Source organism: Mesitornis unicolor, unplaced genomic scaffold (genome assembly GCF_000695765.1).
Source record: "Mesitornis unicolor isolate BGI_N332 unplaced genomic scaffold, ASM69576v1 scaffold2777, whole genome shotgun sequence".
Classification (NCBI taxonomy): domain Eukaryota; kingdom Metazoa; phylum Chordata; class Aves; order Mesitornithiformes; family Mesitornithidae; genus Mesitornis; species Mesitornis unicolor.
In genome coordinates this window covers 56,358-70,399 of record NW_010195557.1, presented here as the reverse complement: position 1 = coordinate 70,399, position 14,042 = coordinate 56,358, and the positions used below count along the sequence as shown (strand labels likewise).

The window sequence follows — 14,042 nt, the reverse complement described above, 5'->3', positions numbered from 1 at the left end:
ATGCACATGTAGTTGTGTAACGCAAGGACGTGCATCTGGAAGAGGGAATATAAAATACCCAGGTTGCCTGGAACTCACTTATATCTTCAGGACAAGAAAAATCCCAAACAGTGGATTTTTTTCTACAGCTTTCCAATGATGGCCAAAGGCTGGTGATAACGGTCATGGTTCCAGTGAAATCTGCTGCCGATGTTCCCCCTTTGGTCTTACTGATGGAGGGGAAAACACCCTCAATTGTGAAGAAAAGCTGCAACGAACGAGTGAAACCAGATGTGAAATTTCGCACCCAACCATTATAACTGTGGGATCTCTTCAGAAAGTTAAACTGGGCCAAGCCCCAGTCAGCCAATTACAAAATCCACACTCCTGCAGCTTCAGAAGAGAAGAGAAGAAACGTCTTCTCCGAAATGCCAGAAGTGACTCAACCATGATTTTTAAGCCACTTCAACAGCATCCCAGTTATTTCAAGTAGCACTAAGGGTTTACCTGAGATTTCCTTCCTGTAAGTGGAATTACGAGCCGGCAAGGTGCTCAAATCGGGGAAAAAGAAACACAGACAAAATGATTCCTGTGACCGCTGTGTTATGAATATATTGCTTTTTCTATTCCAAACTGCCTTCCCTGTGAATTTTAAAATATGTAAAACCAGGAGCACAGCACAAGTAACGTCTCCATAAGTAGGTCATTTTCTTAATGGCAGCGCGCTGCCGCTTTACGACCACCTCGTTTGCAATACAGACACACACATTTCCAAGCACGTATATTCAGATCTGCAACGGAGGTGAGCGAGCATAATCATGGAAGCACTTGCTCCAAGACCATGTAGAGCCTGATTCAGGAAGACAAGCAGGAGAAAGTCACATTTTGCACCTTCTTTGCGAGCTTCGCAGAGCTATGACATTTTCGAGAAAATCCACGTGTAAGCTGGAGTCTGAATGAGCTGCACGTTGCATATTTCATTACAAAAGCAGAGCCACGTTATTTCATTAGATAAGCGATAAGTTCAATCCTTACCAAGTTTTCTTGGTTCCTGGCTGCTATTTTCTGATCATCTTCTCCCCCATTTTTCATGTATTTGACCTCTTCCACTGGTTTGATCCTATACTCATCTGAGCACCAAGAAAAAAAAAAAGAAAAAAAAATTGAACCAGTGTAGTTCAGCAGCTGGGAAAAGACCAAACTAAAACCGAAACAGCTGACTAGAAAAGGCCCTAATTAAGCAAAGCAACTAAAAATCACATGTATATCGTTTCAAAGGCTTAAGTGCGACTGATACCAAGGAAGTTTTTCCTGACTGAAGCTTCAGTAAGGATTTCCAGTTCTGGCTTCCAGAAATCGTTCAGCAGCTCTAGTGTAGTACAGCCACGGCACCAGGCGATGTTCAGTGTGTACCCTCCCCAGGCTCCCTAATTTTCTGTGTAATATCTTCAATACAAACAAGTTCTCTGCTCCTGGACTTCTATTGTCAGTGGGCAAACAAGAGACCCGCAGCAGTTACTACCCAGGCTGGTTTGTTCGTGGATGTTCCACTGACAGAACTTCTTTTGAAAAGCAATGCTGATGGGGGCGATTTAACATTTAAGTTAAAGCTGGAAACCCCCTCCCCCATCGAAAAACACTGGGGTGTTTTTGGTAAAAAACTTGGTTTTCCTGCTGTGTTTTAATGCAGCTAAAGCAGAAGGTACCCAAAGCACAGGCACCCGGTGATTTCTGGAGAAAAGTCCCTGTGTTGAGCATCTTCCTCCCCCCTGTTCCCCCCATCTCCCCCATGACGTTTCCATTTTTCCTGCACAGGAATGTTACTCAGGAACCCAGGGTGAATATGAGTAATAAGAAAAGTATGATTCCTGGTTCGCTCTTAACATCTATCAGCCAGGCACTTCAGCTCCTCAAGCAATAAATGCCCAGCTCCTGTGCCAGTACTGAAATATTATCTAACACCCACACGCTACACCACAGCTCACCCAAAGCTTGAATAAAGGGATTTTTTTCCTCTGGTAGGACAAGACAGGATTTTGGGAAAAGTCATTCCAGTACCAGTGCTTTTTTCAGCCACTTTTTGCTCTGGTTATCTTTGCAGCATGTGAATGTACCCAAAAAACCACCCAGAGTTTTGCACCCACACTCCAGCCAGGATATATAATGGATATATAATGCAGAAGAGCAAATCTCCCCCAGGGAAGTGGAGTATGTTAATACAAAAAATGAAATGAGACACAGTAAACCAGGGATAAGAGGCAAAACCTGGGCAAATTAAGAGAAACCACACAAACACTGTTCTTTTCCTTTGGGTTTTCAAGCAATTTATCTCACTTGCTAAGGGAAAAACAAAACACAAATGGATTATTCTGGGTTATTGCACTGATAAAAAAATATTCAGAAGGAAGCTTGTTTTCAGGAAACTATTAACCACAGAGTACATAAGTGAAATAAGCCTAGCTTTGAAAAATAACCACTTTTTAAAAATATACCATGGTTTTTGCATTTGGCCAAGTCTATATCTATATGCTTCTTTTATTACAGAGTTTAAATAAAACTGTGAATTTATCAAACAGCAGCATCTGAGATGCAGAGTCTCAAAACAGATGGAAGAATTTAAGGCAGTGTTATTGGATGGGTAAATGTGAACGAACACGCTGAACTTTTCTTCGTTGTTGAATGGAGCATAGGTAGTCTGGAGGTGACAATTCATAGAACCAAAAAGGCTGAACGCAGTAAGGCCTGAGGATTACAAATACTTGATTGACTGCAATATCCAACTTACATTTTTCTCACTCCTGCAATGATTTCTGTCGTGATCAGCAATAAAACCCGCATGCAGAAAAGCATAAAACTCCCACGGTGGCACAGAGAGATTTGATGGGAAAAGAGATGCGAAGGAGAGAAGAGCACAGCTGCTAGGCCATATTAGCTCTGAGAGGCACATTCAACCCTTCTGAAAAACAAGAAAGGTACGGGGTTCCTGACAGTCAGTGGCAAAAAATAACCTCTGAAATGTATCTTCCGCTTATGGCAAGAGATTATTTGTGACCTAACACCAAGCAGACCATCCCATGCGGACTGCACGTAAGGGATGCTTCCTGGGAAGAGAATCTCTTGGAGGAAGTGGACCAGGGCACTGAGGAGCCCATGACTGATAATCATTATAAGCAGATTTATACATGGAAGTTTGATGCAGTTCAATAGATGGGAAGATGGGAAGGAAGGTTTTTGTTGGAAACTTAACTCTCTATTTCTTCTCTAACTGACTGTAAAAGAGTGCTGCAGTATGTCGCTGTGCAGGTACCTGAGCTGAGGACTTGCTGGTACCTGGCTTCCCAATATTCATCATCACCATCATGACAACCCTCTTGTAACTGCTACAGCATTACTACTTACAAATTTGGGCTGCTTTTACTGGGCTAATAGAGTAGAGTAGTTCAGTTGGAAGGGACCTACAACGACCATCTGGTCCAAGCCTGAGCCCTTCAGGGCTGACCAAAAGTTGACGCCTGTTGTTAAGGGCATTGTCCAAACACCTCTTAAACACAGACAGGCTCGGGGCACTGAGCACCTCCCTAGGAAGCCTGTTCCAGGGCTTGACCACCCTCTCGGTAAGGAAATGCTTCCCAACGTCCAGTCTGGACCTCCCCTGGCGCAGCTTTGAGGCATTCCCGCGGGTCCTGTCACCGAGTACCAGGGACAAGAGCTCAGCACCTCCCTCTCCACATTCCCTGCTCGTGGAGAGAGCCATGAGGCTGCTATGTGTTTGGGCAGGAAAAACGTCTACTTGTATCTCAAAAAGCAATGTAAATTTGACACAATCTAAAGCTGATGGCTTGCCTTAATGGCCAAGAGACCACCCCTTGGGCATGTGGTGCATTAAGGAAGAAGCAGGCCAAGCGGCCAATGCTCAGGCTCTAGTGCCTAAATAAATGGTTAAGAGACAGGAGCGCCAAGCAGCTTGCAGCTCCATCAAACCCACGTGTTCTGAGCAGCGGTGCACATACACACAGAGGTGAACACAGCACTGGGCTGCGAAAGTGCACGATCAACCTTACTTCAATTAATGGGAGCAGAGGAGAGGACTGAGCCATGAACAAGTGTTTTACCAGATACAGAGATTAAGGGAATGGAGCAGGAACATTAAGTTTGAAGCAATATTATTACCCATAAGTTCTTGCAATTTTCTATCACAGGCAAAATATTTTCCTTAAGCTAGGCAGCACAAATACAAGATATTGGCAACATCAGCTCATACTGAGTAGGCACTTGCTGGAGGTAGGTATAAATAGATGTAATTCCACTTTCAAAGGGAGGAAAAAAAAGCAGCAAAGCAATTATACCACCACAGAAAGAAAAAGGTGGAGCACCCAGCTGACTACAAGCCCTACAGCTTCTTGGCACGATGAGGGCTACCTGGAAACGTCCGCTTTTCTGAATGTATTGAGGAGAAACCCCACCTCTAACTCATTTCAATAGCCACTAAACTAGGCTGCTTAAATGTGAGTAACTACCTGAATCACAGCTAAATTATTCATATCTATGCCTTTCCTGCTATCTGAGAATAAACACTAAATTTTGCTCGCATGTCTCCCTCTGGTATTTACAGCACTCAATGACACAAATTTTACCCTTCACATTCATGCTGAACTCCCATGGTTTTTTTTTCCCCTGGATCAAGCTAAGCTGTAAAATCTCTGCATTTTTATGGGCCCATCACAAGTCTGTTCAAGTAGAGACCTGACATGAGAAATGCGGAGCAATTCCTGACAACACTGAGACCAGCCAGTATTTAGCACATTCCCAGCCAAGACAGCTGACTGCAGCGAGCAGTCAAACAAGAGGGCAGCCAGCGGGTGCAGAGGAGGAGAAGGCGGTAGCCAGCATCTTCGCTAGGGAGGATGGTGGTGTAATGACAAGAAACAAGTCTGATGTGTAACACCTCGCTCTTCACAGACAAGACAACATTCACTATTTAAAACAGACTAACTATAGCAATTAAATTCAAATAAGCATTTAGAGAAGACAGGTCTTGCACTATTTCCTGTTACTGTTGGGCAGACACGACTGCATATCGAGTTTTTTGACTACGTGAAGACAAATGCTACCTTCTATAGACGAGATATATAAAAGATGTGGTGTTAGGAGACCACAAATTCTGAGCTGTTATGAGATTCTTCTTGTTCTAAGGATCACTGCGAGGATGAAAGCACTGCAAAATGAACGCTTAAGCAACAGACATACCTTGAAGTGTGCCATGGGGTCATGGTCATTAATGGCTTTAAATGAATATGAAAATCAGATTAAAGACTGGTTGGAGGAATGGGCCTTTGATGCCTTCCCTAAAGGTAACACCTTTAGGTACCTGCAAAAACTGCTAACCAGGTTTTGCTTGACAAGGCAGGAGTGCACCTGGAACTGAAGAGGTAAAGGACGCCAGATTCACCGTTTGAATTCTACTAAAGTAAATTCTGCATGTTGAGATATTTTTGTCTGAGTGATTAGAAACAAACACAGGCAAATCCTGAAATGTTAATTAGGTCCTACTTGATCTCAATCACGTCAACAAGACCTCTGAAACCGTAAGAAGTTCAGGATAAAGGGAATTATACAAAATTCTATGCATATATACCTTGCTCTATCTTGCTAAAGAGTAATACCTTTTTTCTTTTCTCTAAATACAGTTTTACGTCAAAAACAAACAAAAGTGAAATATCTTCATGCTGCCTCTATGTGCAAAAAATTGAGTAGTGAATACAATAAAAATGTTATGACACGATCACTCAGTGTGGTATATCACCGATGAAAATAAAAGTATCTTTATGCTTCTTTCCAGTGTAAAAGTAGAAACCAAGTACTGTCTTTCATTGTGTGGTGTATTCTGTAAAAAGAGGAGATTTCCAACAACTCAAATCAGCGAGGAATGGGTCTGCAGGACTGCCACAGCACATACTGAGCTGGAGAAAAGCAGTCCAATTGAACTGGAAGAAGAACAACAGAAATGAACTACAAATAAAAACTAGAAAGACTGTCGAGCATAGCACCCACAGCAAAACCCACCACAGGATACAAACCAGAAAGCAGAGACGCCTCTAGCACGGAGCTCTTTGGAAGGGCAAGGGAGGAAGAATTTTTAAGCTGCATATGTGGCACGAATTCTCAGTGGGCAAATCTTATGAATGAAGATCTCCATCTGGAAACAGAGAATTCTACTCAAACCTGTCACCCAGTTGCCATGGCAATGTGACAAAGAAAACCAGTACTCATTAATAATGATGTCGGTGATAAATGGGCATATCAACTTATAATATCGAAACAGTTACTGGGGGGCTGAGGGGGAGAAAATTGTGATTGGCCCTATGAGAAAAATTTCTTCAGCACTTCCAGACACTGCTGTAAGTGTCATTACCACAGCAACACTGGTAACGATGTGATTTCTGGCTCACTTAAAAAACAAAACAACAACGAAAACAACAACCCACAAAACAGTGTAACTCTGTCAAGTATATCTGGACTCACTGTGACTTCTGGAGAAATCTTTTGTTAAACACGAAGTCTTAGAAAAAATATTTTAAAAAATGCTGAGTTACGTTGCATTGCATTCCCATTTCAGACATGTAAAGATGAACAGATCTGGCGCTGCTGTCGCTGACAGGGACAATGGGAGAGCCTCTCTCCTCTATTTCTAGTGGTGTACCAAGTATCAGGCAAGCGGTAAACGGTACTTCAGCCACACCACCAAGAAGTCAGTCTCTAACCCCACCTGCACTTCCCTGTGCTTCAAATTTGTTCTTTAGTATCTCTTGCCTCTGTATCAAAAGACATGCTGAGATTTATCCTTCATCCATAATAAAATGCATCTATTCTGTAAAATGTAAGCTCTGCGTCTTAACAAATGTCTCAGTCTCATGCTTCTTTCTGCCAGATGCAGGAACTACTCCTACTGCTGCGATCATGAGAAATGCCACAGATCAAAGAATCAGGTGCTCTCGTCTCAAAGACTTGAAAGCTAAAAGTTACATGTAGATAAAGGACTGACTTGCTCTTTCTAAAAATATCTGTTAAAAATCGTAAGAGATTTTGATGCAACTTAAGTGAAATATGTAACAGCAGGTGAGCCACTGCGATGCTAAACACAAACCATGCCATTGAGGAGGAATACTCCAAGCTCCGCAGCCACGCTGGCAGGAGGAGCAGTGGTGGACTTAGCTCTGGAAAGAGCCAGGCTAGACATCAGGAAGGACTGACTGTCAAGGAGCAGAATTCGATTGCTTGGCTGGTTGCAGCTACCATCATCATTCCTTTAAAAAGTCCTCAGTCTTGAGTGCCACAGCTTGAAGTCCATCCTGTTTTGGAGCACAAGAGGGATGAGATGAGCTGTTTAGAGCATTCCAGCTCTGTTACTGTACGTGGGTATCGAGTGCCTGGGTACCAGCAGAAGCTATGTCAAAGATTCAAAATAAGCCAACAGTTAAGAGAAGGAAGTTGCAAAAATCCCGTGAACAAACGTTTCTCAAAATACCAGGCAATGATTTAAGGAGGATATCTGAGTTACCTTCTTAGCTCCAGCTTCAAGAAAGCAACATCCACATGGTTGTTTTGATTCTACAGTTATTTCGATTCTGAGTTAGTTGTTGAGACCGCAGCTGTGGGGGTGGATTTCCGATCCACCTGGATGTGGGTTGAGAGTGAAATTTCATCAGAGATCAACCAGCATTGGATAAGCAGCCCGTCATCCTCCTCTGTCATCAACCCTCAGAGCTAGCAACTCCCAGGCAACTCTTGATGTTAGTGATCGTGTTGTTTTTACTAACATGAACTAAATGAAAAAAGCAGCTTAGGAAATAAGCCAACCTATTTTTCTCAATGGACTCTCTGAAAATGCTCACTCAGATTTTCCAAAAGAAGTTACCTTACCTTAATCGAATCTAAAAATACAGCCACTGCTGGAAGCTGAGGCAGCGGACAACACCAGGTATTAAAGAGTGCAGGTGCACAAACCAACACACCAACCTTGCCAATAAAGTATAAATCATCTGACAGAAAAGATGTTTCAAAATCTGAATGTACTACAGATTGCTGCACATCTGGAAAGACCACCCTCAAGTGTTATTTCTTCTTCCCACACAACCCTAACATGTAACTAGGAATGCCAGCTACTGCCTCTGCCCAAGGCAGACGTGACTGCTAGGGTTGCTTTTCGGGGGAGAAAAGGAGGCCAAGACATTCAGTGTAACAAAAACCAGACCCTGTGCGGAGGACGTCTGCAGTACTGGAAGGACACTTGCCCTAAAGCAAGGCAAGACAGGAGCAGCTCAAGCTGCGGAGCGGTTCCTGCCATAGCCCCGTGTCACACCCATAACGTTACGAAACGTTAACTCCCTCGAGGGCGATGCCTACTTGAAATGAAACCGGAAAATTTTAGCAAATTCCCTTCTACTTTGTCAGGCTACCCCTTTCCAGGCCCAAATCCTGACAGCTTTCAGCAGCGCTCCTCTGGGACCAATGGATTTGACAGGTGCGTGGCTCCATTAACTTTAATGAACATCATCTTGATCTCTGCTGCTGTGGAAGCACAAAAGCCCATATTGCCCTGTTAACCCACCCTTCATTAACACTGTCAGACGTTTCCAGTTCTGCAAACCACTTGCAGCTCTCAGTCCTTTGGGTATCTCGGTCGTCTCCAGCAGAAGGCCCAGCCTGACTTCTGCCTGGAGGAGGAGGTGCCATTCCCACACCTGTGCTGCCGCTGCTCATCACAAGCCTCAGTTTATTATCTCAGGTTTTCTGATTTCTTTTGGCACATGACGATGAAGCCATAACTTAGCTCCCTTGTTTCTATAGCTTTAATTTCAGAATTTGGTACACAACTTGAGACCCATCGCTGTACACAGGAAACGTGCAGCTGAATCAAGGAAGTCACTACTTGGTTCCTTCTACTACTCAGTTTCTTCTCAGCCAAAAAGTTACCAAGGCTGCTCTACACCTCAACTGTCACACAGTCTAAGCACTGTGAAAACAACAGTTGTTCCTACAATTTTCTATCACGTTATGCACGAAGGACCACGTTAACTAACCTGGCACCAGGGCCACAGGCCCACTACAGTGTATCTGCTACGCCCACCTTAGTGGCAGGTAGGTCAGAGGAGTGCTTTGGCAGGGAAAAAACAGATGCACAGTGGTGTGCAACCAACAGGGTGTTCTGTGGGAAGTAATTTTTCCATAACGATTTCTGCTTCTACGCAATCTCTCTATTTACATCATGTGGAACACAAAATGACAACTCGGCACGGTCTGCACAAGTGGCTTCTCCGCACACAGCTCAGCCACCCCTGGGCCTACAGACCGCGGAGGGAAGACAAGTCCCCGGGCAGGGAATAACCTAAAGCTTCTCCTGCTCTAGCTCAGGCTTCTCTGTGCTCCTTGAGGTTAACTCTCTTCACACAAAGAGGAGTATGGGAAGATGCGTGAAGTGGAAGACAGTATCAAAAACCACCTGAAAAACAACTCTTGGGGACAAAGGGGCTCATGGATGTGCACACACGTGGTAGGGGAAGGATCGGAAACCTTCAGCCCTCCTGGAACCTGCGAAGGAAGGCCACGCTTTGCTGCTGCTCTACCCCACCACAGCCTCCTGACAAGAAGGGCAGGGACCCTCCAGCCACGTACACGCTGCCGCGGCTGCTTCAGGCACGGGGAAACGCACCGCAGCCTCAGAGGCCATGTCGTTACATCACAGAGACTTAAAAATACAACCTCCGTGTCCTCAACCCCAGTTGTTGTTAAACACACAATCGCTACCTCGCGTGCATGGTACCATCTTTAATTGCACAATCTCCAGATTTTTTAAACTCCTATTTGTATTTAAGATCTGAGGAAACTCCGTATATAAGATGGCATTGAAAAAACTTCTATGTAAGCATCTGTAATTAAGAAGCCAAAAACCAATGCTGGTGGTGTGCACTCATAACTGTACTTCAGCTACCCAGACTTTTGCCTGAAACTATGTAACTCGTATATATACATATACCCACACGCCTTTTTATTAATTTTTTTTATTTTTTAATTACATTAACATGTAACGTTGAGTCAGACACCAGGTTGTTCAAAGGAAACCATTTCTCAGGTGGAGGAGGTTTCAGCCACCCGCTCAGCAGGAAGGATACTCAGCAAATGCAATTATGGAGCCCAGTAGAAAGATCAAATTGAGGAATGAAAGCAGGAGAGGAAACAAGCAGCAGAGAGATTAATTAAAGGAACAGACAGGAGGAAAACAAAGGGTCCGTGCTTTGAAAATGTTGTTGTTTGCGTGAAGCCACCTGACAGGTTCTTGGATGGAGGTTGCTCCGAGGGCAGGGGAGCAGCACAGGGCCAGCCCAGTGCAGGCCTCCCTGCATCTTGAAGGACCTTGAAGTTCAGCATTTCCCGACACTTACTACATCTAAATGACACAGACTTACTTTTAAACAAAATTGCAGTGACCCTGCCCTGAAGAAAACACTTTTTGCCTCTCAGAAATCACAAAAGCAGAGTTGGAAGAACTGGTTCAGTGCCATAACCCTCTTTGTCGTGGAAGGGAGAGACAAGAGAGAAGAGGAATGGCTACGGAGCAAACCTGTGAACACAAGGGCTAAAACTTCTCCTACGATCCAACTGGGTGGCAAAAACCTACCACGCTCGTAGGCAGAGGTGGTAACACGTCCTCGGCCACGGAGGACAGGCGGGTGCCGCCCCCTCGCCCCTCCAAGCCGCATCCTGGACGTGATCTTGACAGCAACCCAGAAGTTGTCACCTCGGCCAACCCAGACAGCACACAGCAGCCAGGCTGGCATGGCTACTTCAGCTCCACTTACTGCCCCATTTTTAAATGCCCCATTTTAAAATTCTCCCATAGAAAGGAAAAAAACCTGTCAGGCACTAAATATTTAATTCTTTACAGGTTTTTCAACATCATTAATGAAACTCCCAGTCTCTGCTGACCCTCTCTCAGCTGGCATTTGTCTATGTCCTGCATTGCAAAACACTTCTCATTTCAGGACAGAATCTGTCAGGGACTATTGAGATTCCAGAAGAAACACCTAAGTGACCATTACTGTGAGCATCTCGCAGACAGCGATGGAGGTCCTGCTCCTTACCGCCCCGCCAAGGTACTGCCCGAAATCCTCTCCTGAACTGAGCCGCCCCAAGAGTTCCCCGGAAAAACAAATATAATAGGGAGTCATTACCACTCCACACCCCTAAAATTACACACTTCCTCTTACTGCAAATAAGTGACAAGGTGTCTTCAGCATCCTTGTCAATAAAAAGGCCGATGTGTCCTTACTTCACCAGTCATGCCATTCTCAATCAGTCAGCTATTAAATGAGATTGTTGCCCCACAACATACGACTCGAAAAGGATTTCCTCATCCTTTCTGGCATAGCAGCTTTCTTCCATTAATATTTGTCTATCAAATTTTCACTGCTCATGTACCTCAAAGAGTATCTGTAAATCAACAGCTATATATATTTTATTTTTATTAACAGTATTATAAAAGGAATGAAGTAACTATCCAGGGCCAGTGACATACTGGAGGTTCATGGTGAGCACAAGTGTCTCCTCACTGCTAAGTATTTCTGCAAACCAAGAGGGGAGGGGGGAAGACTAATGGAAACTTCAACGGTAAAACACAGCACACATTTCCAGATGCAAGAGATACAAAAGTTACTAACATCACTCCACTTACAGGCCATCCAAAGAGCTACACAGTTAACCTCTAGGGAAGATTGCTGTTTTACTCTGGTTACAACATTCAGAGTTGATTTATTACCTGTGAAAGATGCCTACTTCCCCAAGCAGCATCCACGTTGCAAAAGCTTTATCCAAAGCCCCAAGAGCAAACACCTACCACCCACACGGCACCAACAGAGGCGTTATCATCCAACAATCAATGGTAACGATGGGAACACCCTGAGAAATTCCTGGAACCCGAGCGACACGGGGCAGCGAGGGACTGCAGGGCTCACAGCCCCGTCCAGTCACAGGAGATGCCTGGTTGAGCATCTCCACCTCGCCACAGGTGCCAAGCCACACATGAACTCCCAGTTCTTCCATGCTGTCTCATACCATCAACGATCTCCTCCCTCGTCCCTGCCCTCACCAGGAAAACAACCTGTTTAAGAGACCAGAAGTACTCGTTCCCGTTTGCTGTCTTGCAACTAGTACCTTGCAAATAATACAGGAACATGCACAATTGGGATATGCTGGAAAAGCCCAGATGACTGGGTGGAAAAGAAACTGTAAAAAGCTAGTGATTTTCCACGCCTCCTCCCCTTCCCTCCGGGCAATACTTTTTTCAAAAAAGCAAAATACCAATGTGTGAGAAAAGGAAGTTTCTAATAATAGCAAAAAAAAACCAACCCAAAAACCAACCAAAGTAAGAAGTGCACACTCAGAGCACTTGTATTAGACAGGCACTGTCAGCCTAAAAAGATATCAAGATGCACCCAGTTCCTACCAGAAATTTGATATATCCTTGATGACAAAATGCAGAGGATAGAATGTATGTGATTTCAATAAATACAAGCATTAACATGACTTAGCAGACTTCCCTTTGAGTAGACCAAGATCATTCCTGAAACAAAGCTGACTTCACGCTATTTTCCAGTATTGCAGAACATTAAGTGCTCCGCACCCCTGTTGCCTTAACAGCCCCTTGCAGCGCTCCCAGTACAAGAGCAGAAAGGAAATATATACTTTAAGAGCACCCTAAACCTGATCCTTTCTGCCAGAGTTCCCCCTCACTCAGCAAAGAAGAAAAGGCACGGGGCACAACTACACCCCCTCAGCAGAACCCAGGCTTTGGTTTTCTATAAGCCCATGAGGCAGCAATCTTAACATTGCCAATGTTTCTCCTAATCTTTTCCAATCTTTCTCGGTGCAAGCTCAAGGCAGAATGTCGTCGGTCTTAGGCCTCAGACAACACGTGACCGCCGTGTGATAGGATTCATTTCATAAACCCACGATGGCAGAGCGCTTTGGAGAAGTTACCTTATGGAAAATGCCTTCTATGTTAGCAAGCAGGTGTCTGTAGTCCAAGCACAACGGACAGTGAGGCAATTTGGTAGCTTTTTAGAAATCAAGGTTTCATAGCAACTAACCCATAAAGGCATCTTTGGTTGTGCATGTGAGGGTACACAAATACTGGTCACGTTATGTTCTCCTTGGATTTAACAGGTAGTTCTATCAGTAGCTATTCCGATTATAGAATTACAGCCTTGTGTTGCTGAAATGAATGCGCATCCATGCGGCTTGACAAGGCTTACCTGGGGAGTCACAGAATTATCCCCCAGACTGAGGTTTTCCTGGCCAAATTTCAGTCTTTGGGGTTTTTGGTTTGGTTTGGTTTTTGTTGTTGTTGTTTGCTTGGGGTTTTTTTGTGTTTTTTTTCTTTGTTTCCATTTAGCCAAGTAATACAACACCTGAAAAATTACAAAAGGAAAATTCACTGAAACTCAGAGTACAGTGGCATTTTTCCCATGGTTTTTCCTCACTCACACCTACAGGTAGGCAATGAACACCATGGACTGTGTCTTTAAAAGATTAAGTAAAAAGTAAGTGTCTGCAACATAAAATAAACGGATTTCCTTCAGCATCAAGGCTGCCAGAAAGTACATCCTGGCTTCTTTATAGCAAATACCAAAGGCGGATGTATGCCCCTATTTATAGTCCACTAATGCAAGCGTGACATGCATACCCACACACTTCATTTGTGTTCACCTTTGGGTGTACTCTTCAGCGAGCTAAACAGCTTGTGGGAAGGGTCACATCCAAGAATAAAACTATGTTTCATTCTTGGGAATAAATTATATATACTTAAAAATATATATAAATAAATATATGTAATTTATTCCCAAGAATTAAACACAGCTTTATGTTGAGAGAGTCGATAGTTTTAGGCTGAGAGAGTTGGGGTTGTTCAGTCTGGAGACAAGAAGGGAGACCTTAGAGCAGCCCTCCAGCACCTGAAGGGGCTACAGGAAAGCTGGGGAGGGACTGGTCACAGTGATAGGATGGGGGGG

The 14,042-nt window shown here is 44.1% G+C and overlaps 1 protein-coding gene across 1 annotated transcript in view; it reads right to left on the bottom strand.

Annotated features, from left to right (window-relative positions):
* LOC104543521 (chromosome unknown open reading frame, human C1orf21) overlaps positions 1-14,042 on the bottom strand; it is a 68,477-nt gene that overhangs the window by 45,551 nt on the left and 8,884 nt on the right. Inside the window, exon 2 of the mRNA XM_010188153.1 lies at positions 1,015-1,109. Within this exon, the coding sequence (XP_010186455.1) occupies positions 1,015-1,109 (95 nt within the window). The remainder of the gene's footprint in view (positions 1-1,014; positions 1,110-14,042) is intronic.